General features: G+C 50.3%; 10 protein-coding genes across 10 annotated transcripts; 3 read left to right on the forward strand and 7 right to left on the reverse strand.

Annotated features, from left to right (window-relative positions):
• Positions 1 to 129: 129 nt before the first annotated feature.
• On the forward strand, positions 130 to 1131 carry A1O9_00385 (2-dehydropantoate 2-reductase; the record flags this gene model as incomplete). Its single annotated transcript, XM_013409549.1, has 2 exons — positions 130 to 173; positions 225 to 1131. The coding sequence occupies 2 exons, from the start codon at positions 130 to 132 to the stop codon at positions 1129 to 1131; spliced, it is 951 nt and encodes a 316-aa protein (XP_013265003.1).
• Positions 1132 to 1233: 102 nt separating this feature from the next.
• On the reverse strand, positions 1234 to 2412 carry A1O9_00386 (galactonate dehydratase; the record flags this gene model as incomplete). Its single annotated transcript, XM_013409550.1, has 1 exon — positions 1234 to 2412. One exon carries the CDS (start codon positions 2410 to 2412, stop codon positions 1234 to 1236), a length of 1179 nt encoding a protein of 392 aa, XP_013265004.1.
• Positions 2413 to 3237: 825 nt separating this feature from the next.
• A1O9_00387 (uncharacterized protein) lies at positions 3238 to 5815 on the forward strand (the record flags this gene model as incomplete). The annotated part of the gene is made up of 2 exons (XM_013409551.1): positions 3238 to 4500; positions 4550 to 5815. 2 exons carry the CDS (start codon positions 3238 to 3240, stop codon positions 5813 to 5815), a joined length of 2529 nt encoding a protein of 842 aa, XP_013265005.1.
• A 365-nt stretch (positions 5816 to 6180) lies between these two features.
• Positions 6181 to 8112, forward strand: A1O9_00388 (uncharacterized protein; the record flags this gene model as incomplete). The annotated part of the gene is made up of 3 exons (XM_013409552.1): positions 6181 to 6377; positions 6456 to 7940; positions 8022 to 8112. 3 exons carry the CDS (start codon positions 6181 to 6183, stop codon positions 8110 to 8112), a joined length of 1773 nt encoding a protein of 590 aa, XP_013265006.1.
• A 324-nt stretch (positions 8113 to 8436) lies between these two features.
• A1O9_00389 (uncharacterized protein) lies at positions 8437 to 9136 on the reverse strand (the record flags this gene model as incomplete). Its single annotated transcript, XM_013409553.1, has 2 exons — positions 8437 to 8633; positions 8770 to 9136. The coding sequence occupies 2 exons, from the start codon at positions 9134 to 9136 to the stop codon at positions 8437 to 8439; spliced, it is 564 nt and encodes a 187-aa protein (XP_013265007.1).
• Positions 9137 to 9629: 493 nt separating this feature from the next.
• Positions 9630 to 10434, reverse strand: A1O9_00390 (uncharacterized protein; the record flags this gene model as incomplete). The annotated part of the gene is made up of 3 exons (XM_013409554.1): positions 9630 to 9971; positions 10030 to 10155; positions 10216 to 10434. The coding sequence occupies 3 exons, from the start codon at positions 10432 to 10434 to the stop codon at positions 9630 to 9632; spliced, it is 687 nt and encodes a 228-aa protein (XP_013265008.1).
• Positions 10435 to 11103: 669 nt separating this feature from the next.
• On the reverse strand, positions 11104 to 12174 carry A1O9_00391 (uncharacterized protein; the record flags this gene model as incomplete). Its single annotated transcript, XM_013409555.1, has 1 exon — positions 11104 to 12174. One exon carries the CDS (start codon positions 12172 to 12174, stop codon positions 11104 to 11106), a length of 1071 nt encoding a protein of 356 aa, XP_013265009.1.
• Positions 12175 to 12968: 794 nt separating this feature from the next.
• Positions 12969 to 14512, reverse strand: A1O9_00392 (uncharacterized protein; the record flags this gene model as incomplete). Its single annotated transcript, XM_013409556.1, has 3 exons — positions 12969 to 13385; positions 13428 to 14017; positions 14086 to 14512. The coding sequence occupies 3 exons, from the start codon at positions 14510 to 14512 to the stop codon at positions 12969 to 12971; spliced, it is 1434 nt and encodes a 477-aa protein (XP_013265010.1).
• Positions 14513 to 15084: 572 nt separating this feature from the next.
• A1O9_00393 (uncharacterized protein) lies at positions 15085 to 16714 on the reverse strand (the record flags this gene model as incomplete). Its single annotated transcript, XM_013409557.1, has 3 exons — positions 15085 to 15338; positions 15396 to 16342; positions 16398 to 16714. The coding sequence occupies 3 exons, from the start codon at positions 16712 to 16714 to the stop codon at positions 15085 to 15087; spliced, it is 1518 nt and encodes a 505-aa protein (XP_013265011.1).
• A 926-nt stretch (positions 16715 to 17640) lies between these two features.
• On the reverse strand, positions 17641 to 21968 carry A1O9_00394 (uncharacterized protein; the record flags this gene model as incomplete). The annotated part of the gene is made up of 6 exons (XM_013409558.1): positions 17641 to 20548; positions 20668 to 20806; positions 20853 to 20950; positions 21002 to 21067; positions 21121 to 21587; positions 21660 to 21968. The coding sequence occupies 6 exons, from the start codon at positions 21966 to 21968 to the stop codon at positions 17641 to 17643; spliced, it is 3987 nt and encodes a 1328-aa protein (XP_013265012.1).
• Between the last annotated feature and the right edge of the window lie 1830 nt (positions 21969 to 23798).

Below are 23798 nucleotides of genomic sequence, written 5' to 3' on the forward strand. Positions count from 1 at the left end.
TGCCTGAACACCTCATACTCGGGCTACCCATGCGATATATATGTTCTGATTCTGTGCTCTATGCTACTCACATTATAAGTACTATATGTTGCCCAAAGCCAAGTGAATTCGCAACCCTTCGCAAAAATCATGATCCGCATCCTTGTTTTCGGCACTGGGAGCGTTGGCTCCGTGTATACCTGTATTTTATGTCGGGCTGGTGTACATGTTACATGTGTGTGCAGATCTAATTATGATGCTGTCAAATCTGTTGGTCTGCGAGTCAGGTCAACCATATTTGGAGAAATGCAGGCGAACCCGATTGTTGTGCAAAGCGTAACGGAAGCCATGTCGCTGTCAGAGAGGCCCTACGATTTCGTCTTGGTTTGCACCAAAGCAACTCCCCAGTCCAGTTCGGCTGCTATTGAGTCAATCAGGCTAGCAATCACACCGAGGTTGACCACAATTGTCCTCATCCAGAATGGCTTGGGTGTTGAGAGGGTTTTCTACGATGCATTCCCAGAAACTACGATTTTCTCTGGAGTGGCGTACCTTCCAACGACACAAATTACACCGGCAGTCTTCTCTCACTCGGAGGTTGACCTACTCTATCTTGGCATATCTAATATATCACTGGGCTTGTCCAATCCGATGGCGCAGTTGCTCTCCTTTGCCGAGTATTTGAAAGAAGGTGGAGCTACTGTCGTCCTCAGCGAGGATATCCAAGCCGAAAGATGGAAAAAAGTTCTCGCTAACGGGGCCATCAATCCAATTTGTGCACTCTCACGGTGCCGAGATCGTCAACTTATTGAGCTCTCGCCCCTAGCAGCTCCTTTGATCCGACAAGTTATGTTCGAGATCGCTGCAGTGGCCGCATCGGCCGGATATGGCCATGTTGTAACTACTGAAACCGTCGAAAAGCAATTTGCAAGGTCATTGACCAGACCATACCCAGGAGTGGAGCCTAGTATGATGGCTGACGCGATAGCATCACGCCCAATGGAGGTGCAAGCGATTCTTGGGGAGATCATTCAGACCGCACAGGACAACAGTGTCAAGGTACCCAGGTTGACGATGTTACTTGTTCTACTAGAAGGGCTAGATTTGGCATTGCAAGGAGAAAGAAACAGACTTGCTGAAGCGGAAACATAGTATCTTGACAGGATCAACGGACAGATATGTCAAGGAGAGATACGTCCTTATACGTGATACCTCTACTGGCATTTTCCTTTGTCTCTATGTAACCCGTTAGATTCATTGATCCACGATGAACCCATCTTTGTGTGCCCTCATCCTGATAGGCTGTACAAGAGGAGGTCGAATCGTCTGCGCATTATCTAGCAAGTTGACCCCCAAACCCGGTCCCCGAGGAATTTCTACGAACCCCTCGACCACGGCTGGACAGTGGTCTACTATATTGCTTCCAAGATGTTCTAATGTTGACTCGAAAACGCCAGCCTCGAAACCGGTGGCGTACTCCTGGATGGCAAAATTCGGGATTGCCGCAGCCACCTGCAAACAAGCAGCCAGCCCTATAGGGGAGAGGGGATTATGTGGGACGATATTCACATTGAAGGCTTCTGCTAACGCGGCGACCTTCTTTGCTCCAGTAATTCCTCCGCAGACAGCAACGTCTACTCTAGCGTATTCTACCGCCTCCCGACTCAGAAGAGCTTGGAATTCGTAGATGGTGCAGAAGCGTTCCCCAGTTGCAATTGGTACTGATAATCTGGAAGCCACGCGGGCCATCGCATCAGCACTCTCCGGGCGAATGGGATCTTCGACGAACATTGGACATGTGTCCTTGATGCTATTACAGAAGGTGATTGCCTCAGCCGGGGTCAAACGGCGGTGCAGCTCTATGAGCAGGTCGACTTTGTCGCCGACAACAGCGCGCATCTTGCGCACATTTTCTTTGGCGTCCTGCATTTTCTGTATGTGAGTCTTGAAATAGAGCTTATCAGTGCCTTCGTCAAGAAACGGATTGATGTGTCCGAAGGCCGTGAACCCTAATGCCATCTTCCGTTTGCATTCCTCCAATACCTTTTCGATCGTAGTCTCGTAGATATGGCCGTACACACGGGCCTTGGTCCGGCAAGCACCCCCCAGCAGTTGGTATATAGGTACACCAAGAGCCTTGCCTTTGATGTCCCAGAGAGCGATGTCGATCGCGCTTATAGCAGCATTGATAGCCAGTCCTTGGAAGTAGCTGAAACGGTGCATCACATTCCAATGGTGCTCAATATCGAATGCCTGTTTCCCCATCAGGTATTCCGCAAAGCGAAGAATTGCTGTCTCTGCTGTCGTGATGTGCCCCCAGATACCAGCCTCGCCATATCCAATGATGCCCTGGTTTGTAGTGATGCGTACAAACATAAATTGTCCAACATGAAGCGGCTCAACAGCCTTGATGATTTGGTTTGTCTGTGCCATAGCACCTTGTGGTTTGAAAAATCGATATCGTTCAGCATAACATACGCTACTGCGAGCTGAGCAATTACTTTGAGGCACAGCTTATTAGCCCGTGGCAGACTCGCCAAGTCCTGGGATAGGGTGCACCAATTGGTCCCTATCCATATTCCTAGTAACCCAGAAGAGATTGAACAGCACAAGCACGACCAATGCACAGAGACCTCGGCAAGTGGTCCTCCCGGCGTGGACCACCCGAGCCGAAGGGCAAATACACACAAGGTCCCTTGCACGGGCTGCACCTTGTGTCACGCTTGGGATAATGAGTCACTGTCGTGGTGAAGCCTTGTCTGCTTGACCCCGCCCAGACGAGCTTTCATCAGGAGGGTGCGGCGAATTTAATACGAAACAAGCATAAAAACCAATACTTCATTCATCCCTGACATCGTGACAACCACTGGGGGTCCCCATGGGGTGTCTTCTAAATACCTTTAAATGGGTCGTGTATACGAACTGCTCGAGATATCAACTTGCCCTGAGAGTGTGGAGATGGGCGAATGAGAGAGTTGAGGCAGGCGTAAAAGTTGGCCAGGCTTTTGTAGAATATGAAGTCGGACGTGCCTAAACATGAGTTACCTAGGTAATTGAAGGCAACATAGCTTAGCGAGCCCAGGAAGCATCGCCAGTAGACCACCCTAAGGGCTAGATTTTCTCCTTCCCCGTAATAAAGCTGCTGGGCATGTGGGGTTCGGGAAACGCTAAGCTGGTGGCATGTCCAGCCATGTCTTGAACTTCATCAGCATCGACATCGACATTCAGTATCCTGTTGACGCATCCCCTCTGTCAAAGATGTCCTCTGGAACAGAACCTGCCGTTGCGATGTACCAGTGTGGGTTTTGCAAGGCGGAGTATGTTCGTGCTGACCACCTTGTTCGCCACGTGCGAGGCCACACCAAGCAGCGTCCGTTCATCTGCACTATGTGCGGAAAAGGCTTTGCAAGACAAGACTTGTTGAAACGTCATGCTTCGACGCATAATGGCGAATACGTCGCCAGCTCAAATGCAGAAGTCACTAATCTAGCTCAGCTGAGACGATACAACCATCGAGTCCACCAAGCCTGCCGCTCATGCGCCTCGAAAAAGGTGAAATGTACCGATCAGAAACCCTGCAAAAGATGTCGAGAAAGTGGAATTGCCTGCGATTACGAACAAGGACTTGGCTCACCCATCCAAGATCATGAGAGCCGTGAAAAAGGAATGCCCGAAGCTGAGGCCCATGATCAGTCGCTGATGCTTGTGGATTCTACCTCACTGGAGCATGGCTTAGAAAACGACTTGAACTTTGGACACTTTCACGACAACAACGTCGCCGCCAACGTGGTGAGCCAATCTTCTACTGTGGATATACCACCAATCAACTCTACACCGTCTCAAATTGATGTCATGCAAGATATTCTAGGCAGTACTTTGACTCTCCCCGACTTTGGAGATTTCATCGAGATTGATCCAAATCCTATTCTAGACGACATGGACTTTTCATTCTTGAATAATACCGCTTTAAACACTTCTCAGCCATCTCCTGCTTATCTGGAACCCTCCCTGGCCTCAGATTCAAGTCCAAACTCGTCCACAATGGGGGCAGGTGCCGAGGCATACCGCAGGTCCCGTGTCCACAGGGGCTGGGAGCCTGGACTGGAGGAAAATCACGAGTTGGAACATCAAAATCTGGTATTACCTCACAACATGCAACCTGGGTGCTTGAATTCTACGTCTGAGATGACTTCAATGACCAAAAAGCCCTTGTCGCTGTCAATGAGGGATCGCATACTGGCTATGATACTTCGGACGGCGTCAGCCCAAGCCGTTGAACGCACTGTTGCATCATTTCCCGCGGTTGAAGTATTGAGGGATCTGATTCATCTTGCTTTTGTACGTATGAGGAATCTTCAAGCCATCCCTGTGATCCATGTGCCCTCTTTCGACCTGAATGGACAGCGGCCAGAACTACTGGCAGCATTAATTGCTTACGGCTCCATTTACTCCCCTTCTCCGTCTGTGCGGAGATTTGGTTACGCAATTCAAGAGACTGTTCGGATTGCCGTGAATCAATTGGTAAGTCCTACAGCCATCTCCATGCTCACCAGCGAACTCACCGTCGTAGGTTGAACAGCAACATGCAACGCTGCGGGAACATGACGTCTGTCAGGCATTCTACATGCAATTATACCTGGCATACTACAGTGGCATAAGTCGGAAGATTGAGATGGCCGAGTGCATCTCGATGCTCGGCGTCACTGTTCTACGTCGAGGTAAAATGCTTCAGACCCAGAATTATGTCCCTCCGGAGGAATTTCTGAACCTTCCAGGACTCTCTCTGCATGAAAAGTGGCTCAAGTGGGTTGACCAAGAATCCCGAACACGTCTTGTCTACTTTGCCTTCACGCTGGACGCCCATATCTCTGCATCACGCAACATCAGCGTTCTATTCCCATATTCGGAGCTGGAGGCACCTCTACCGACAGCAAAAAGGTTGTGGGAGGCTGGCTCTGCCACGAAGTGGAGGGACGTTCTCCAACACGACGTCGATCTTCGGGGCAACCTGCCGCCCTCACTCAGTGCGATATTGCGCCACCCTTCTCTGAGTATCAGGCACAAATCGATTGCGGACATGACATGTACTGCCCTTGCTTTCCTGGCAGGCTTCTGGGCCTTGGTCCACGAGTATCAGCAGATGAATACCATTCTGTCGTCGGGTCAGTCATGGAATGACTTTGTGCTCAACTCAAGATATTCAGAAATGAACTCGACACTAGAACAGTTCAGAGCCGAACTCGCCGATCTGGATGATGTTCGTCCAGAAGTGTTGATTGTCCAAGAATTCATGGGGCTTCACCTTAACGTGTCATTTTATGAGCTTTCCAAATATGCCGGAATTGGCACCGACGAGGATGCTCAACTGGCCTTTCCATACGTCCAAAGGTGGTTTGAGAGTCCTCAATCTCGCGCTGCGCTTTGGCATGCTGGACAAATATTCCGGGCGACCAGGTTGCTCCCAACTGGCAGTCTGACAGATGTGTACGTGATCGCACTGTACCATGCTGCCATCACCCTCTGGGTCTGGGGCATGCTTTTCCGAGGTCAGGGCTCGACACTGGGTGTCAATTCGCAGAAAGTCTCTCTGGATGGTGAGGAGAGCCCTGCAGTCTTCAGATATCTGAAAGCATCGCGCGCTCTACCAGGTTTGACTGCTAGCTCCGGCGACTTTTTGTCTCTGGACAATTTAACCACCGCGCCTGATCTCGCCAATGATATTGTCATGGCAAACTGGTGCTTAGAACCGCTGCCATTGACAGCGGAAGAAGTTTCTCGACTGATGCAGGGCATTTCAACGATTTGTCGACAAAGATTCAAGGCGGTTCTTGGATGAGAGGCATTCGGCTCGAGGATACTGTACCATGGCTTCATCAGGCGTGGGATGTCATCTTAATCAGGCCGAAACCACCAGTTAATGGGCTACAGATTTGTGCAGGACACTCAGGTTTCGGAATTGGGACCTCGGGAAAGAAAGTTACCCACATCCCGGATGTCGGTGAATGGTTGCTCCTACACGACTTCGCCTTCGGGATCACCTCTTTGAGTGATCGCAACCATATGGTCTATCCTTCAGCCCGTATATATGGGAAAAGGTGATCCCGGAATTTTGAAAACTAAATCATCCTTTCATTGGGTACCTCCTCGCTGCCCTTCTCGATTTCAGTTGCCCGATAAAATTGTGAGCAGGACAAACGCAAGATGCCAAACAAGATTCGAGACGACTTGCGTGTTGTGGATTCGACTTTGTTTCCGTACATCTATGAAGAGAATGTTACCATCAAATTGAAGAGCTTCGATGGCATCGTGAGATGCAACATTTATCGACCCAAGACCGAAGAAAAGGTGCCTGTTCTTGTGACATACGGTCCATATGGCAAAGACGTCCATTATAAGGAGTATGTGGCCCTATCGGAGGACTAGTACCTCGCCTGCAGCCTCTTGTGAGGCTAAGCTGACTGCTAATTGTACTCCAGTTTTCATCTCAAATCATATGTCGAGGTCAATCCAAAGCATCAGTCTGCTCATTCCTCGTTTGAAACCCCCGATCCCGGTTTCTGGACTGCTCATAATTACTCAGTGCTTCGGGCAGATGAAGTCGGAACAGGACAGTCGCCAGGTGTTCTGGACACCATGTCAAGGTCCACGTCCGATGCTTTCGCAGATGTCATTGAATGGGCTTCGGAGCAAGCCTGGAGCAATGGGAAGGTGGGCCTACTAGGCATCAGTTATTATGCCGGCAGTCAGTGGCGTGTTGCTGCACGCCAACCAAAGGGCCTCGCTGCCATCGTCCCCGTCGACGGAATGGCCGACTACTACCGAGACCGGTGTCGACACGGTGGCATCCTGACCGGCTTTCTCAAGTGGTGGTTTGACCGTCAAGTACTCTCGAACCAGTACGGTCTAGCCGGGAAAGCCAGCCGAAACTGGGGCCCTGATACTATTGAAGGTGACTTATCTCAGGAGGAATTGACGCGCAACCGTCACGACCAGACTTTAGAAACTGCTCAGCATTATTATCGAGATGACCCTTACTATGTCTCCCGTGACTATAATATCCAGGATGTTGTCACACCTCTGCTCTCTTTCGGGAACTGGGGCAGCATCATGATCCATCTACATGGCAACTACGAGGGGTTCCGTCTTGCAAGCTCAGAGAAAAAGTTCCTACGTATGGTTGTTGGTCGGCATGACCTACCTTTCTATGATGATGAACACGTCGATATAATAAAGGGATTTCTGGATGCCTTTTTGAAAGACGAGGACCGCGACGGCTGGACAGACGGCACACGACCCCCGGTCGACCTAGTCCTTCGCAAGGGAAATGTGGGTTACAATAACCCGAAAGCAGAAAGCGTTTTCAAGCGGCGATTTGAAAACGAGTGGCCCCTCGCCCGTACAGAATACACGAAATTCTACTTAACTCCTGATAAACAAATGACTTTGGAGACTCCCTCCGTTCACTACGATCGAGTCTCGTATCTCGCGTTGGGAAATATCAGCAATCCACAATTCGTGCAATTCACTTCACATCCACTCCCAGCGGAGACAGAGGTCACAGGCTATATTGTAGCTCACTTGAATGTATCAGTCACGCCATTGACGGGAGGAACAATTCCTACTGACATCGATCTCTTCTTGACATTGCGTCACTTTTCAGCCGATGGGACTGAGGTGTACTATACTGGAATTACGGGAGAGCCGGTGCCGCTATGTAAAGGCTGGCAGCGGGTTAGTCTCAGGAAGGTCAATATGGAGCACCCTTTGCATCGCGAGTGGCTGCCATACCGCGACTACTTCTCCACAGATGTATTACCCGTCTTGGTGGGCGAGATTTACCCTGTCGACGTAGAGGTCTGGGCAACGAATGTCATAGCAGAGAAGGGCGATCGCTTCGTTCTGGAAGTTGCCAGTGGAGACACCCAAGGAAGCGGATTGTTTGGACATGACACAACAGAGAGGTAGGCCTTGCACGAACCCCCGCCATGAACAAACTCCAACGTTGCAATGACAAACTACTAATGAGGACTTTCGTTCCACAGGTCTCCTGAAAGACTGGCTGGCATGAACCATATCCATTTCAGTCAGCAGTACGTCAATTGGATTACTTTACCGATCATCCCGGCCTTATAATGGCGGCCTTTACCACGAACTCATTCTCCGAAGCTCTATATTTGTGAAAGTTGATGATCAGGACAGAGCAGGTGGAGACTAGTACAGATATATTTAGATGAAAGAAGGGAAAGGATAAAATGCCAATCGCTATAAATCCATCCTGTCCGAGCTCTGACCCTATACGGCGGAAGCTTTAAGATGCCTTTTTGATAGTTTGTATTACCAATCCAAAGCCTCGAAAGTTCTTTCGACAGGATGAGCATTTCCTAAGCAGGGACACTAGCCTTCATTTGCAGCCTGGGCTCGATCAACCGAACATGAAGAGCTCCTTTTCAGTCTTGATCAACTCTCAGATGATGAACCAACATCTTCTTTACCCTCGCGTACATTCACTATGTCTAATAGTGGTTCTTCCCCTCTTTCTCCGTTGTGGGGATTGTTTTGACCTGACTTCGTCCAAAGGTGATGAATCAACATCTCCTCGGCGTCACGTAGGATGTTGGGCGTGAAATTGTAGTCATGGTATTGTTCAGGGGTAGCTTTGACAAGAGAAAAATCAGTCAGATTGAAGTGATGCAAGTTATCGTGCTAATAAAAGAGACAAAATGCACGCTCTCCAGAGGATATTTGACATGTTTCAAGCAATTAGGAATGTCGGGGGGGATTTAGACTTACTCGGCAAGGAGCCTTTGACGTATGGTTGGGCCAGATGCGTGATTTTGGCGGCCTCATCCTGTCCGACGCTGGAGAAGACCTGCATGGCTGAAACACGATCGAGACGTAGGTTTTCGAATAAGGCAAGGCGCTCTGGAATTTCGTCTTTGGAGCGGAGGTTCGAAAATAGGACGCCCAAGGCAGCCCCATCTTCAATCGCCATGCCACCTCCTTGGCCTTGATGGGGCAGCATTGGGTGAGCAGCGTCGCCGATGAGAACAACCTTGCCCTTTGTCAAGGTAGGAATTGGTTTCTCGCGCTGGCAGAGCCTCCATAACTTCAAGTCTTCCGCTTTTCTGACGTCCTTTACGTTAACGTCCACTGTCATCGTTTCAAGTGTTGAGGATTACCTACGAGCATATGGCTTGCAAATCAGGATGTAACTCACTGCAAGACTTCATAAAGTCTTCGTGCGAGGCTGGTATATTCCATACTAAACCCATGTTGTCAGTGGTTCACGGCCAAATGTCTAGTCTCTGCAGCTTGTCCTACCTTCGTCTTCGTATCCCTCAATTCGGTCTGGGTGGAAAAAGCCATAGTTCTGCAAGATGCCACTTGAATTTTTGACTCAATGTTAGTACTCGGTCTTGAGAGTGCCAGAGACAATTCTTTTGCTCACCCTCGGCATGGATACCACACTAGACGGACATCATTGTGGCGTGCAATATACATAGAGCATTTCCTTCGCTCGTATATGTACCGTGTTTGCTCGTCTTCCAGGAGCTTCTCTGTCGGGATCAGGAAGCGGTACACCGCCGTGCCAGTGGCCTTAGCTCGAACAGAAACATTCTCACCAACAACTTTGGAAGCGAATCTGGTCTTTAATAGATGAGCATGGTTCCAGTCATAAAATAAAGTCTCACTGTGCGAGGGATTGCGAGGCATACTCGGACTCCATCCGCAACCACGATTAGGTCCTTTCTCAGCTGTGAGCCGTTCGCCAGGGTTAAATTTCCGTCCAAATCAAGGTCAACAACCTCCGTAAGGAGATGGACCTTGGCAGCAGCGTCCCTACCCGGTCTGGGCTCTATCGCCATCCGCTTCAGCTCATTGTGTAGGTCAACTCGATGAAATAGTAGCCAAGGGGCACCAAAACGGGCCCCCATGTCGGGTGTATCAGAACGGTGCAGAAGTTCAAAAGTACGGCCATCCGCGAGATTAAGCTGGGGTTTTTCAGTCAAAAACACTTTTGGACATAACTGCGAAACAAGTAAGACTCACCTCTTCGACTGTTGTGGGCATTGCCCGATCAAAATTGAATTCATAATAAGACAATATCCGGGCTGCGTTCGGACACATGTTGATGGCCGCGCCGATTTCATTGGCGAATTTCGACCGTTCATAGAGCTGTTGTCATGCGCCAGTCAGTCAGTGTGGTTTACTATTTGTGGTATAGATTGGTCCTACCTCAACATTGTGACCACTTTGAGCCAATGCCACCGCTGTTAGTAGTCCAGCAATTCCAGCTCCAATGATGGCGATGTCTAGACTCTTATGGCCGGTTTTGGGAGCGAAGTAATCCCGCGGGTACGGCTTGTAGTACTCGTTTCTCAGACGACCATTTGGAAGCTCGCCAGGAGGGTGGGCGTCGGATAATTTATCGCCCAGAGTTACACCGTCGCGCATTTTGATTTACTCAACGCTCGTCCGATACTTTGTTGCAGTCTCAGGAAATCGCTTCGCTATCTCTTACAACCCAAAACATTCCTTGGGACTCATTGTATAGTTGTATCACTACTTAATCCTGTACCCCGGATCTAGGGAGAGGCAGGTGAATAACGGGGCGGGATGTGGAGCTTTTCCGGCATTCTTGATCCTTCGGTAGAGGGGTAGATACATGCGGGACAGAATTCCAACCCCCCTTCTCCTCATTCGCGAGAGAAAGCAAGCTCTTAGCCCTGGTGGTTCGCGGCCATCTACCGTACCCTATATTTGGGTCCTCGAAGACAAGTCAGTGTCTTAACTCCGTAATCACAGACATCTGTATTGTCGTGGGTAGTAGACGAGTCAAGATATCGTTACTTTGAGCATTAACGAGTCGTCGTCGACGGGCGAAGCCTTACTCTTTCCAGATTTTTGATAGCTACCATCGTACTTAGAGTCTCCTGGGATATTGCTAGGGAAATAGAACCATAGACTACTCCTCACGGTTGTCCTTATTCCCGTTCCCATCACTACTGCTCCGTCTTTTATTCTCTACTTACAGACAGCGGAAACTCTTGGTTGTCTATTCTCCGCGTGCACTTTCAGCCCTCTTCGGTTGAGCCTGGTCTGCTCGTACCCTCGAGTCCTGCTCTAAGGGATCAACATGATGATTCCATTTCGTCCTGGCTGGAAAAATAATTGAAGAGCATCCTTGAGCTCTGACAACTTGAACTCCTTGAAAGTGGGCAAAAGCTGACGATTGCGCTGCAGAAATTCCGTCATGATGGCTAGGTCGGCAGCCCGCTGTTCATATGGCAGTAGAGACCAATGAACCATCCCCACGCCGCACACAAGTTTGGCTTCCATTGTAAGAGGCGCCTGCGGGATAATGAGTGGCTCACCAGATAGTATTCCGTAGCTAATCAGTGTCCCTCCGGGTGAAAGGAGTTCAAGCATGTCTGTACTGAGCTCTCCACCCACTGCATCTAAGGCTGCGAAAATGGTACGGTCGCACACCTCCTTACGAATCCGATCTCGCCAGTCTGAGACTTCAGTTGCAAAAGTCGGAATACCGGTTGTGGCACAAAGGTCTACGGCCGCAGCGCGTGAGCGAACCAAACCAATTGGAGTGAACCCCTTCTCCTTTAGCAAACCCGCGATCAGCTTAGCAGTGATGGAGGCAGCTGCAGAGAGAATCACCACGCCGGGCTCGGTGCTGGCCGGTTTCAGCCCTGAAAAGATCGCACTGTTCGCAGAAATGCGCAAGATCCCCGTTCGACGACCAGCCGCATTCACCACTTCCCGCACAATGAGTAAGGCGGCCATGGGATTCACATACAACTGAGAAGCCAGGTCGTCATCAACCCCCTCAGGGACCACAAAGATGGAGTCCGCCTGCAATATCAATTTCTCCTTCCAGGCGCCAACAACGAAGAACGAGACACGAGCTCCAGGCACTAAGCCGCGGGCCACATCAATGTCAGGGCCCAATGCCTCTACAACGCCGACTCCTTCAGCACCTGGAGTGAGACCTCCTTGTGGAACCTCGTATTCTCGGGGATTGTGAAGGCCGGTGACCATCAAGAAATCTCCAGAGTGCATCGGTAGTTTAGTGACTTTCACGAGGACTTCTCCCTTGCCAGGCGAAGGGAGTTCCTCTGCTTTCTCCAGCTCCAAGACTTTTTCTGGATCGCCATGTTGGTGAAAGACGACTTTTTGCATGGTAGCCCTCCAGTTATCGTGTCAGAAGCTTGAGCGGGGGTTTGGTCTGGGTAGGAAAGGATCTTGTTCAGCCAAGAAATGTTTCGAAAGACAACCGTCTATTTTTCTCTACAAAATTCAGGTCTGATCTTGTTGTGATGAAGTCTGAATTTCCGGAGCTAGCTCGAACGAGGTATTCAGCCAGTCAAAGCCTTCCCCAGATGCCAGTCGACTGCTACGGCCAATTGTATGAGTCGACCATGCTCGGCAAGAGTCCAATCTGCTTTTTCAATCGATAGTCTGGCCGACACATTGCTTTAGCTGGTGGTTTGCGGACGCGGAGGAGGTTCCCTCCACTTACCGATGGATTTCACCTAGACGCCCACTTTCCCGGCACCCTCTCGCCCTGCTCAACCACCTCAACCGTGCTCTCGGGGTTTGATATTGTGGGAAAACTAGCTTCCCTCATGCACTGTCCCGCTGATTTTTGACCGTGCCAAGATCAAGGCGAGTATGGTCCGACGCAATGCTAGGACATGGAAATTCCTTCGGAAGACACCTCGACTTAAACTTTTGGATAGATTTGGCATTGAACTAAATATCATCCTTCTTCGCGCTATGCTTCTCCCTATCGTGGCTCATCTTCAGCCTTGTGGTAGACTTTTCAATGGTGCTTTCCTGCACTCCCCGGTTTTGGCTGGCAGTTTGACAGGAATAGACCATTGACAAGAATATCGTCCTTGACACTGCCGCGTTAATCTCAATGTGCATGAAATGATACAGCTCAACTCCATCCAATGTCACGACCCAAGACCTCACGCATTCATATTGATCAGAATAGTTTTAGGCTCAGTGAAAGCCCTCAGATAATATTCGCCCATCTCTCTCCCAAGGCCCGACTGCTTCCTCCCGCCGAACGGGACGAGGACGCTGATGTAGCTGACGCAGTTGACCCCGACGACGCCAGAATCCAGGAGGGCGGAAACCCTGAGGGCACGCGTGATGTCGCGGGTGAAGACTCCGGACATCAAGTCATATTCGGTGTCGTTGGCCATGGCGAGGACTTCTTCTTCGGTGTCGAAGGTCTTGATGATGGAGACGGGGCCGAAGATTTCTTTCTTGTAAATCTCCGCGTCGGCCTTGGGGTTGAGGAACACCGTGGGTTCCATGTAACAGCCTGTATCGCCGTGCTGGACGCCACCGACGACAAGTTCGACCTCTTCACGTCCACGCTATACCATTGCCTTGACGCGTTCGAATTAGGCTTGATCGACTAGAGGACCAAGCTTGACCGACATGTCCTGTGGGTCGCCTAGGTCCGCGGCCGCGGCTTTCATCCTCTCAACATACTTCCCGACGAATTTGTCCGCAATAGTTTTCTTCACGTACAGTCGACTCGCAGCGACGCAGACTTGGCCGGAGCGCGCGAGGATCGCGTTGATGGTCCAGGTCAATGCCTTGTCGAGGTTGCAATCGTCAAAAATCACGGCGGGGCTTTTCCCGCCCAGCTCCAACGTCACGCGTTTGAGGTTGCTTTCTGCGGCGGCGATTTGGATTTTCTTTCCCGTGGGAAGGCTACCCGTGAAGCTGATCTTGCGGATGCGCATGTGGCGGGATAGGACGGCGCCGGTTTCGCCTGGTCCGGTGACGACTTGGACGACGCCTTTCGGAAACCCAGCCTGCTCGAAGAGCGGTGCCAGGGCGAGTGTACCGAGAGGTGTTTTCTCCGAGGGCTTGACGATCAATACATTTCCCGTGACCAGTGCGGCAGCGGCTTTGCCTAGGAACGTTGCTACGGGGGCGTTGAAGGGGCACACAGCGGCACAAACGCCCAAGGGTTCGTGTCTGACGAGTTTAACGAATCCTATCCGCACATGTCAGGGACTCGGAAGCATAAGATTGAGTGTGCGACTCGTCAGTTGGCAGCCTTACCGTCATCGGCAGGAAAGTAATCCCCCTTTTGCTTATCCGTCCAGCCAGCATAGTACAATAATCCGTTTTTGATATAATTCTTCTCCCTGGTAGGGATGAGCGAGACGGGGTTTCCGGAGGTAAGCGAGTCCAGTGTTAGGATTGGAATCAACTTCTCCTCCATGAGAGCAGCCAGCCGGTTGAAACATTCTGTCTTCTGCATCCCGGTGAAATTCCTCCACGGCCCACTGAATGCTTCCTCGGCATATTTTACAGCAAGGTCGATATCCTCTGCTCCGGCGATTGGTATGCCGTCCAGCACAACACTGTTGTCTTTGGGGTTTTTCAGTGAGTAAGTCGCCTTGGACTTGGCATCGACGTATTCTCCATTGAGATAGAGCTTGTTGAACTTGTCAGGAGACAAATCGATGCCTGTGTTTTCACCCATTATGGAGTTATGAAATTGAGACCGCTTCTTTCTCACAAGTTTAAGCCAGGCGACAAGATTACATCTTCCTCCGTCTACTATGCATCATCAAGGACGTCGTAAATGATGCCGGGGAAGTCTGGCGATTTGCCAAGTCGATACCTCCCCCGCCTTCATTCTCAGCTGGAATCGTATTAGTTCCTGACCAAGGCACGAAGAGGTAATCAGCTAGCCTATGGGAATCAATGACTGAAGCCCGAAAATGCTCGGTGATCGGGTAAATCGACTGTTAGAAGTTGCCTGACGTGACGCTACACGAAACCGGAGGGTGTAAGCCAGTTGGATCGTGTGAGGCAATATCAGTGGTGCTAAGGATTGTCTTTCAATTACGTCTTAGCAGTGAGGACTGATATCAGTGGTTAGAGCGTCATTGCGTACCAATGTCTATTGACACCCCAACTTGAGTCACACGCCCCTTCGAGCGCAAGCGCCGATGTCGGAGCCTTCTATGACTTTCCCCTGAGAGTGGCACGACGCTTTCGTTCTACATAGGGTTTATTTAGGCACTGCACACGCGGTGGGTCATCCCAAATTCAGTCATCAATCACTGGGGCGAATTTCGACCTCTTTCTCAGTATAAGACCATATTTCATGAAGAGGAATGGCACAGGAACAAGCGCAGCGCTGACCGCTCCGAGAATGGACATTGCAGGGCCAACACCAAGGGTGTGGAACATGGGTCGAGAAGCCATAGGTAGGCCGGCCGCCATGATGCTTCGAAGGAACGTGTTTGCCGCGGTTGCGCTGGCGGCGTACAGTCCATACACATCTACAAGGTAGTTGATACCTGTGAGTCATGATTGGTTAGTTTTTGAGCTTTCATGAAGTGGTTCCAAGTCCTTACATTGTTGGAAAATAGTATTGAAACCAGCTCCGATCAATACCGCTGCTAGGGCAGGATGCACCCATGAGTGCCTTGGCGCTGCCGTCCATCCGAACCAGAAGAGGCCCGCCACCATGAGAACAGAACCCACTGCTAAAGGTGGAAGCCTTGCTTCAGGGACAGGTTTGCCATTAGCCGCGCGGCACTTCCGGATATAACGTGGTTGATTGCCCAGGTTTATGATGATTGCGAGACTAACCCCGACGAACAAACCCAGAAAGGGCAATGAGGCGATGAGAGGCGAATACCCTCTTTCCTCCTCAAAGACGATTGGGAAGACTGTCAGGGTAAGGTAAAGTATCGTATAGACGAAGGATGCGTAGAAAGCTATACAAGTGACCATCGGTTCGGAGATAAGCATCTTGAGTGGGCGCGAGAGCTGCTTGGTGATGATCGATTTGAGATCGATCTTGATTCTCTCCTGAGGATGATATAGCTTCAGGTTCCCGGTCTCCTTGCGAAGCCTTTGGGCCTTCCATTTCAAGATGACAGGCGGATACATCTCTGGCATACAGAAATATGTGAGCGCTACAACGGCGGCGGTGAGAATCGCAGTGGTGTATTCCGTCCAACGCCATCCAAGATCTGGACTTCTCTCCAATATTGCGGCGCCGAAAACTGGACCGAGACAGGGGCCTCCCACAACTGCGACAGCATAGAAGGTGACAGCAGTTCCCCGTGCTTCTCGCGACCAGATATCTCCTAACGCGGCATTGACATTGCTGACAGCCGCCGAACCGAATAAGCCACTGAAGAATCGGTTGACGAAAATCGACGCTGCATTTTGGCTGGTGGCACAGCCGATTGAAAACAAGACTAGACAAAACATTGCCGGGAGTATTGATATTCTTCTACCCCAAACTTCCGATATGGGAGCCCAGAAGAGAGGGCCGAACGCAAAGCCGACGCTGCAGGCAGTATGTAAGAATGGGGCCAGCCTCCACGACCACAATGGAGACTTACATGTAGAGGGAAACATTCAGGACTACAACATTTTGACTGACATGGACATACTCTGCGATGGTTTTGCTAGCAGGCGAAATGATGCTGGATGCCAAACTGGCAGCAAAAGCCAGCAAGCTAAGTTGGACGGTGAGCCATGTCTTGACTGAGGTTGACCAATTCTGAGGATTCTCTGGGTCGTTGTCGTCATCCCATCCCACCAGGATTTCGTCCTTTCCCTCTGGGTCATTCACTTTGACAGCTTGTTCTAGTACATCCTGGCGCCTGGGGCCCAGTACATGAAGACCAACTTTTTCAGGTGTCGTATTGGAGCTCATGGCGACCGTCTAAGCCATCCTTTGATCAAAGAATCCATCATGGAAGAAGTCAAGAACACCAGCCCGAGCGTTGTGGAAATGAAGATCTTGTACGTTAGAATGGAGCCGAACAACGGAGGTCGTACAATGATTTGCAGTGGATCATTCCGTCGGCAAATCACCGCCGATGCTGCTTTGCCGTGCGGTGAAAATTAAGCAGGCAAGATTTACGTTGGATAACACCCCTGGGGGAATTTTCGACTCGGAGGTGGACAAGTCCAGGAGTTCGGTCGGCTCTGGACTCAAAAATGCTTACGAGTCGTCAACTGGTACGCACCCGACTCGGGCGGAGGTACTCCGCTCTTGTAACTGTTCTGCGGTCAACAGAAAACCAGACATGCCGGGCAAAGTCGGGGTAGTGGAATGATTTTCAGATCCATTGATGAAATCGAATTAAGGAAATGAACTCTATTCCTTTATATCCTTTGTAGCATCAGCTTATAGCCGACTAGAGCGGAAGCGGGAGGATAGAACTCCCAGTTAACGAGGTCGTCGAGGGATGGCACAGATAGGCGTGGCCAATAGAGGCTCTCTCCATACTCAGCCAGCTCATGCTGAATCTGTTTCTCGAAATTTCGTAAATATTCTGGCGCTGAGGGCACCATGGAATGTGCGACGTCCCAGTGCTTGTACTGTATCATCGTCGGGTAGCGTTAGTAGACCGTGGCCATGCTTTCAGAAATTGGGGTCAATTATCAGACAGAAGCAATGACTATTAATTCACCAGGGCATGAACCCCAGGGCCATTCATTATCAACACGGTTATCCTACACCCCTCACGTACTTTTTGTACTCGTACATTGCATTTCTAGGATCGGTCGACGCTGGTGGCTCTGCAAGGCCTAAGCTTCCCACATTGCGTACTCTTTTTGGATCTTGATGTGCATCTATTCCCTCGCCTTCCCGTTGGTACCCGCACTCCTTTCTCGTGCGACTGTCACTCTAGCCCGAGCTTGATCAATCTCAACCGGAGACATTTGCCCAAATTGTATGCTGCCGAATCTTTCCTGGTATCGCTCGAAGATATTTGCGCGATCAAACAGTAAACTTGAGGTGGGTGGAGAGTGTTTGGCTGTCTCAACCCCACCATCCAACTCGTCCGTCCAGGTGTTAGCGGCAACGACATCAATCGAGGCTAAACCGGGTCTGCTATAAAGGTAGGGCTCTCGAATTTGCGGCGATGAACTAAGAGATGCTGATCCCGGGACTGCAGGAGGTGCAGTAGCTAATGAAAGATTCGACTCTCTTGAGGTATCGCGCGACATTGGCTGTGACATGTAGCCCGACGGTAGATCTCGTGCAATTAGTCGATCCATGGTATCTTGCTTTGTGGGAGCCCTTGCACTGCTCGGCCCTGTTGGTACTTGCACTCTGGGCGTAATGGATATATTTTCCTCGATCTGGAGAGGGACGATTCGAGAAGCCGCTTGATTGGCAAGTGCTGCCTGCACCAGCCTTGGGGAGGAGGATGGCTGTCTGCTGTGCCTCCGTGACACTTCTGAGAAGTCAAAACTAGGCAGAGATTGGCTGGGATGAAATTCGGTAGCCAAAGGTGATAGGTTGATGTTTGGAGATCTGTTAGAAAGAGGATATCTCGCTTCGTCGGAACCAGATCTATCCAGTGAGTGTGGTCGACTGGGCGATTTTATCCTTCCTCCCCTGGAAGCCGGAGGGCTTGCACGGTGGACTGCTGCTAGAGCCGCCGATGCTTCAGACGCAGTTGAGGTCGGTCTTGCAACTCGGCTATCAGTTGTACCGCTGGTGAAAGATGAGGCTCTGGATCGAGTCTGTGCCTGTTCATGAGATAGAGTCGGAGGTGCCACCAAAGGTTTCCATCCTCCCAGATCTTTTGGTTTCTTCGTAAGTGATGGTCGTCCTTGAAAAATAGCCTGCAATACCGAGGACCTTCGGGAGCTAGTCTCGACTGGAGAATTCACCGACTCACTCGGACGTCGGGTTGAATTGCCCGATGGAATCAGAACCCTTGAATTTCCCACACCCGATTGAGACCACCTGTCCGTCCAACTGCTATCTGAACCTTCATCACCAAGGTCTCCATCGTGCTTCATTTGTGTTGGTGATTCGGTATGGTTTTCCAGCGTCCATGTCGATGTACGTGTCAAGCCACTGTCACTTTCTGGGCTATCAGAGGAGGTGCTGTTCGCTCTTTCAAATACTGAAGCTTGGACTCGATGATGAATGCTATCCACGGAGTGTGAAGGAGAGCGGCTCTGGATTTCCTTTTTAATAGTGCGGATAGTGTCGTGCAGCTGGTGGCGAATTTTTCGAAGAGCTGGCGATGCGTCCTGGGCTGATTTGGGAAAATGCGACCAAAGTCGTGCGGCCTGTGTCTCGTAGTCGCGATAATCACGCACCAGCCCACGCCCTTCTGAGGACCGAATCTTCTCGTCTGCAACTGCATAGGAGTGACAAAGAAACCTTGAGGCTACACCAAGCCACCACCAGTACTGATCAGGTTGGTCTGCAAAGCGGAATTTCAGCTCATCACGAAGAACACCTTGTACCACACTGTGAATGCGCAGAATATCGATGCTGTAAGTGATGGAATTTTGAGACGACACCTCCCCTCCGCCCTTCGCTTGCTCAAGCATACCCTTAAGACTGCTAGAATCGTCCCTGATCAGTTGCAACTGCCGATTTGACCCGAAGGTACTAGTGGTGGAAGCGCGATGTCTGTACATTTCCGGGGAAGAAGATCGATTCGGAGACGACACCGAGTATTCCAACAGTGTTCGTTCCAATAGGCCATAGCGAATGAGAATTGCTATTGTGTTGTCCAGCTCCTTTTTCATGCTCCCAATACTCTCCACCGATCTAATTTCAACGCCCATGTCCTGCAACGCTGGGATACCGAACCGTAACAACGCCACTGGGATGGCATGAGCGAAGAATCCAAGAATGGTGACTAGATTGACGGCCTCTGGGTGCATATGGTCTCGGAGTGCCGACATAATATCAAGGAAAGGATCGGCTAAGCGATGATCAGAAACACCCGGAGAATACTTCTCCAATGAGGTCCCTCTTGCAATAAGCATATGAGAAGCGGCATGTATCGCAAGAGGGAGACATTCGTAGTGCTTCACCAATTGGGTGGCTTTCTTTGCTTGCGCTGGAGTCGGCTCCTTGATGCCCAGGTTCTTGTAAAGAATGCAGCAGGCATCATACTGCGATAACGGGAAGACTTTGATGCCAGCTGGGTTTAGCAATCGCTGTCGTTTTGCCAATGTGCGATCGACCGAAGTATATATTATACTGTTTCCAGGCCTGTCGGGAATAAAGGACACGAACGCTTGGATGTCATCATCATTATCCGTCGTCACCCCATCGAAAACGAGGAGCCAGCCCTCTTGAGATTCAAACCACCTGCGTACTGAATCAACAAATTTGGAGCACTCATCCCAGGCGGAGTCTCGTGGGTGGTCGATTCCAAGGATGGCAACGGCTTGAGCAATCTCCCAAAAACTCTTCGATCTTGACTCATGACTTTTGCAATCAACCCAGAAACAACCGGCAGGATAGTTATTGCGATGGCGCCACAAATACTCTCGAGCAATCTGACTTTTACCAGAACCTGGCGAACCCCACAACAGGACGGCACATGTCCCTATGACCCTCCTTTTCTGATTGGACAATTTCTGTTCCAATTGGTCCAATTCGAGTTGAAAGCCGTAGAACATCGAATTCGGTCGAAATCCAACAGGAGCAACAAGCAAGAGACCAGTCGAAAGGGACAACGACTGCTGCTTCTCGGCTGTTTGAACGGAACCAGTAGAACTATCTGTGAATAAAATGAGTCAGCGTTAACACACTTAATCTATATCACTGACCAAGGAAGCTGGTTCTATCTTCGTGGTACAGTGACAAAGTCTTCTTCGACTTCTTCTACCTCGTACGTGGGTGAAGCAGGGCCAGAGATCTGTTTGGGAGGAGGATGCGCACTCATTGAACTTGGTTGATTGCTTGAATTAGGAGGCAATGGAGTCACATTGCCGGATGTTCGTGCACTCATCTGAAAAATGCTATCTGATCCAGCTCAGCAAACGTGCTCAGATGGTCAACCGTCATACCTACTCACCACCCAGCAATTCACGTGCAGCTGCTTGACGCTCAAACTCAGAAACTCTTTTTTCTTCTTCCCATCTAGATCTAATCCGTGATTGGGATTCTTCTGAATATCTTCAAAGTAAATTAGCAAGCCTATTCTTGTGAGAAGACTAGATGTCATACCTCTGAACGGCTTCTGCTACGACATCATAGCCCGGGCTTGATTCGTCTTCGAACTTACACATGTGACTAGAGTAATTAGGCCCCAGGTTGATCTAATTCCTCAGGTGGGATGATCTCACCTATGATCCTTTTCAATTCCCATTCGATCGACTCCTTCAATGACCGGTGCTGCTGAATCTTCCTCGACAACAAATTCTCTGGTTCCCTTGAGGTCGGTGGGTTTTGATTCATGGAAAAAGTAGATGTGGAAACGGCCAATGATTTCGATGAACAGCCTGTTGATGTTCTGCAGAGTTTCATTGTTGGTTTTCAAGGCTTTGACGAGCTGGGGTGAGGAATCGAAGAATTTCCTCGGCAGGGCGACAGAGCAGATCTTTTCCAGGAGGGAACCCCATTTCGCCAGGTCAGAGCCGTTGTGTGGTGTTCCTAGAAACAAGATGCCATAAGTTGAGACATATATAGACCTCAGTCGTTCAGTGTGCTGATGATGTCGAATACTATTACAATAAATCAAGCATCTCTTGACGACCAAGCCTCCGAGGGAATGGCAAATGAAAATGATCGGTCTCTCTTGTGCTTTCCTCAACTAAGAATTGTTAGAACATCTTTCTAGGATTGTGGTCCTCTCGTCCTTGTCTCCTCCGTCCGTGCAACTTACCGACCGGTTGGCTACCAATCGGCTTGCCAGATGCTCAGCATGATTGTGTATCTTGTCTTTGGAGACACCATCTGTAAAGGCTGTAACATTCGCATCGTAGCCGTAGGTCAGGATGCGGGGTCTTTGGTCTTCGAGAGCAGCAGGAAGAAGGTCGGCAGGCCAAAAGACATCGGGCTTCGTGGTGGACCAGGTATTGTGGGGATGGCCGTTCAGACCATGGACGAAGACAACGTCAACAAGAGGATTGGTTGCAGAATAGACTTCTGTAAGGCCGTACTGTTGGATTGGTTTGGCCGCGGAGGTACTCATCCTTCCAGCTTACTCGGACTCTGCAAGAGAGGTGGATTCATGGAATCAAGGCCAGGATGCAAGAGGCAGAGGGATGGAAGAAGAGAAGGCTTCAAATACCCAACAGCCAACAGCCAACAGCCTTACCGGAGAAGATGATGGGAGGGATGTGGCATTGTCTCCTAAGCGGTGAAAAGAGACCAGTCACCAATCCAGTCACAGGGTGGGTGCAGGTGATTCGACCTGGGAGCCTGTCCAGTGGACATTATTATTTTTTCTTTGAAACAATGCGTGAGGCAGAAACGCAGAGGGCAGAGACGACGTGTCGCCAGTCGCAGTCACAGGCGCCTCCGCAGTCTCTAACCATCTCGGGAAAGAAGCAAGTGCATCGGGCTTGCAGGCTTGGGTCGATCCCCCCTTCTGCTACCCATTTCTGCTCCAGGAAGCCCGCCGTCCGCCACCAAAGCCACCCCTGCGGCCTGGCACTTTAAAACGCAATTAGGCTATAGCCGAGCCACCCCTTCCGCCCCCAGCCGCAAAATGACAGGCTCTTTAGCCCCGGAAGGGCGTCCTCGTCTGGGGGCTGTTTTGGCCACTGTGGGGAATCCTAGCTCGCCATGGTATTGTACCTAGCGATCCCTTAGGCCTCTGCCTTACTTCCCACAGACTACAAAGGGACTTCCGCGCTTCTTGCGCAGCGCTCAAATCAGTATCCAAATGCGAACTTTGATGTCGGCTGCGGCTTCTTTTTTTAAAAAAAAAAAGGAGCAATGACACATATTTCGAGCAGGCCTCCCAGCTCTTAGGATGCGGTTTTGGTCACAAGGCCAGTATCTGTGCCCACACCATTCGGACCTTTGGGTCAGATGGCACCCACCCTTCGCCCTCACCCACTACCCTTGTACAAGCTAGGCAGCAAGTCTATACGAGGTCCGATTGCACGATGCAAAGGACGAGCAAGCATTACGAGTACTCGATTGGAGGTATTCAATGACTCAGAAGCTAGCCTTATCATATGGCCTCATGTATCAAGTCCTAATAAACAGCCTTGTTCTTCGGTCCACTTCTCCGTACCTGGGTACTTGACTACTTCTAGATGGGTCCTAGGAAAGCCCCTTAATGCATGCTCGGGCCCTTTCCCAACAGCTTCCCGATTATCTGCTTCGCATCCAAAAAGTCTGCGCTCAACGTGACAATGTATAGAAGGCAGCCACTTCTATTACCCACCGGGGTTTTCAAGTCACGCGGCACGGTGCGAAGAAAGTTCCGACACCAGTGGATTTTTGCGGCACAGGGAGATCGCAATACGTTTAAAGGGCTGAATAGCCTCGCTATGCAGTATAGGACCCACCAAACTCACCAATAGATACCCATCAAAGCAAGTCAGCCAACAGAGGCCAATGCCATGCCGATTGTACGAAAGAACCCTACGAAATGTAATGATGTTTCCTATTTGGCCCTTAGGACAGACACAACTTTTCAGAATGGTTTGCCAAATCTTCCCGGAGGAAATATCCCTTCCATGCCACCCTTCCATGCCATTGCCCGGCACCCCTTTAAACTATGCAGCAAATCCTTGTATGGTGGCATGCCATGCCCAGTGGAACCTATTGTCACCCGTCCGATTACCGCGATAGGTTCTGGCGCCTACGGATTGACCTGAAGTTCCTCAGATTAACCTCTCTAACCATCCTTTCTACCATTCAGAAAAGAGGTATATACCGTAGCCTATGAGCCGTTACCCGGGATAGTCTTTTCAACCTCGAAGGACAGGAACTCAGCCTTGCGCTCGGCGATTTGATATCACGTGAGCATCAGCCTTGCCCTACTACAAGGACGTGTTCAGGCATT

Source organism: Exophiala aquamarina (genome assembly GCF_000709125.1).
Source record: "Exophiala aquamarina CBS 119918 chromosome Unknown aczIA-supercont1.1, whole genome shotgun sequence".
NCBI lineage: Eukaryota > Fungi > Ascomycota > Eurotiomycetes > Chaetothyriales > Herpotrichiellaceae > Exophiala > Exophiala aquamarina.